Here is a 2,565-nt window from a genome sequence, read left to right on the forward strand (position 1 = left end):
CCCTTCTATCCTCCGTCTCGTCCAGCGGTGCATCCAGCATCGTCGGAGGGCGTGTGAAAGTGTCTTTGGCAGATCTCGCGAGATTCGACGGTGTTTGTCTTCGATGGATTCGATTTTCGTTTGTCTACGTTCATGTGTCTACAGGTTTTGATCCTTCTGATCTACGCTTCTCTTCATCAGCGACAATTGTTATTCTGGTGTGCTGGTCCTGAGGGGCATAGCACGATGAGTTTCCAACGGTCTACTATGACAAGCTTTGTCTCACTCCGGCGAGGGAGGGGGATGATGGCGGCACGTCTTCGGCTTCCTCCAGTGCTTGTAGTTATCGTTAGGCTGTCTACGGACATGGATGTAATCTCTGTTATCTTTGGTGTTCTTTGTACTGTCTTGACAACTGATGAATAGATCAAAAGTTATTCCAAAAAAAGATCACTACGATACAGAAATACAAATATAGAGAAATGCCGAGAAGAATCAAACGCACACATACATGCATGCATGCGTAGCCAGATATGACAAACAAGCAACACGCCATTGAAGCATGGTACTCCGGTAGATTACTTGCACCCACACACACACCAGGCCACCCATGGGTGGACAGGGCGTTGCGTTTGTGGCTATAAACTAAGAGAAGAGAGCCACAAGGAGCATGCCATATATGCTTAGCGTTACGCGTGTGCCAGCGTGTCTCACCTTGCACACATACTAGGTGAAGGCCAAGTAGGATCGAGTGGAGTGTTTCCGATGGAGGAGTTGTGGAAGGACATGTCCCTGCCTTCCACCCCGGCCGCGCTGCAGTCGTACCACATCCGCTCTCCGGCCGCCGCCGTCTACCCCCAGGACTACCTCGCCGGCCCGGTGCCACTGCGGCGGGGGCATCCTTACACGGCGCTCACCCTCAGCTCCTCCGTCCAGTTCACCTTCCAGGGCGGTGGCTCCGGTTCCGGTACGCCCTCCGGCTCCAGCTCCTGCAGTGACTACCCCTTTGGCTTCCCCTCCGCCTCCGGAGCCAACAGCAGCAACAACAACAGCAAGAGGGTGCAGGTCGATGCTCCGGCGGCGGTCGACCGTCAGCGCCGGATGATCAAGAACCGGGAGTCGGCGGCCCGGTCGCGGGCGCGGAAGCAGGCCTACACCAACGAGCTGGAGATGGAGCTGGCGCAGCTGCGCAGGGAGAACCAGATGCTCATCAAGCGCGAGCAGGACTTCATCAAAGTACGCGCATATTCACCATGGCCATTTGTAGTTTAACGGATTGCGTCTATATGTACTTGAAGCTAGCATGCAACATTTGGATGCAGGAACGTTCGGCGACGGCGGTAGTCCTCCCCGACTGCAGAAGCAGCAGCAGCAACGGCGGCGGCAGGAGCAGGTCCAACAGGTCCACTCTCCACTTCGAGCTCGAGCAGAGGCAGAGGTGCCGCTCCGCCCCTGCGCCATGATCGGCGACGGCCATGGTCCATCGACCGCAGCAGCTTAATTATCCACTAATTAATTAGTTATATACAAGACTACGCAATGCATGTGCTTGCTACTTACATGGTTGATTGTCCAAGCTAGCTCTAGGTGATGGACATATCGATATTAATTGGAGTCGTGAACTATGCATGTGCATGTGTAATCTAGCTAGTACGTAGTAGCTTTGTTGCAAAGTTAGGCTAGTATATGTAATATATCTCCTTAATATTGAGGTGATGGACGAATCAATCAATCGAGCTATGCAAATTAACGGCATTTCCGTCACAAGTGATGGCTGATGCATGATGATAAAGATCGGTTGTGTCAGCCCAGACCGCAAGTGGTCGTGGATTCGATTTCCTTTTCTTCCTGCTTTATATGTTGTCCTAGCGGGCAGGACGTGGAATGGAATCCTATGTATATCTCCCCACCGGCCAACAGCACGTACGCATGCAGCACAAATATGGTTAGTATTCACCGTTAATTTCGCTATGTGTGCATGTTTATGGACGGCAATGCTATGCTAATCTGGCGAGAACGGACGTGTTCCTAATATCCTAATATCGCGTGTATTCCATTTCTTAAAAGTTACAAATTTTATCAACATTGACCAAGTTTATGTGATAAGAATATCGAATCAACACCATTCGATTAATCATGAAATCTGTATTCATATGGTATATGTTTGGTATTATAAGCGTAGACAAGTTGTTCCTATAAACTTCATGTGTGTAGCTCAACTTTCACGGAATGATGGAGGGAGTACTAGAGATGGAAACAACCTGACTTCGACAAGTGGAAATGGCCCCAAATGGGGAGTATAAACCACTACTATCGTTTCTTTCCTTTGCACGGATGATCGACACGCAATACCCACCTTTCCCTAGCCTCATTGTTCCCCTTCACATCAATCCATCTAGCTAGTACTACCACACATGCCGCTATGTGCATCTTTTCTTTCTCTTCTTTTCCCTGTTTGTGCGTGCAGAATATCTTCTTTTTTCAAACACTTTAGATTCCCCACATCCATTTATTCATATGTATTCCCTTGATTTCCTATATTGTAACCAAAGAGATCACTTCCAAAACTGCTCACAGTTGAGCTAC

General features: G+C 49.3%; 1 protein-coding gene across 1 annotated transcript; it reads left to right on the forward strand.

Moving 5' to 3' along the window:
* Positions 1 to 653: 653 nt before the first annotated feature.
* Positions 654 to 1,734, forward strand: LOC109750320 (uncharacterized). Its single transcript, XM_020309285.4, has 2 exons — positions 654 to 1,215; positions 1,302 to 1,734. Exons 1-2 carry the CDS (start codon positions 745 to 747, stop codon positions 1,440 to 1,442), a joined length of 612 nt encoding a protein of 203 aa, XP_020164874.2. The 5' UTR covers positions 654 to 744; the 3' UTR covers positions 1,443 to 1,734.
* The last annotated feature ends 831 nt before the right edge of the window (positions 1,735 to 2,565 follow it).

This window comes from Aegilops tauschii, chromosome 4 (assembly GCF_002575655.3).
Source record: "Aegilops tauschii subsp. strangulata cultivar AL8/78 chromosome 4, Aet v6.0, whole genome shotgun sequence".
In the NCBI taxonomy this organism is placed as follows: domain Eukaryota; kingdom Viridiplantae; phylum Streptophyta; class Magnoliopsida; order Poales; family Poaceae; genus Aegilops; species Aegilops tauschii.

Excerpts from the sequence above, each read along its gene's own strand:
- LOC109750320 (XM_020309285.4), top strand. The coding sequence starts at position 745 with ATGGAGGAGTTGTGGAAGGACATGTCCCTGCCTTCCACCCCGGCCGCG. Across the intron at positions 1,216-1,301 it reads GCGAGCAGGACTTCATCAAA|GAACGTTCGGCGACGGCGGT; the intron begins GTACGCGCATAT and ends ATTTGGATGCAG.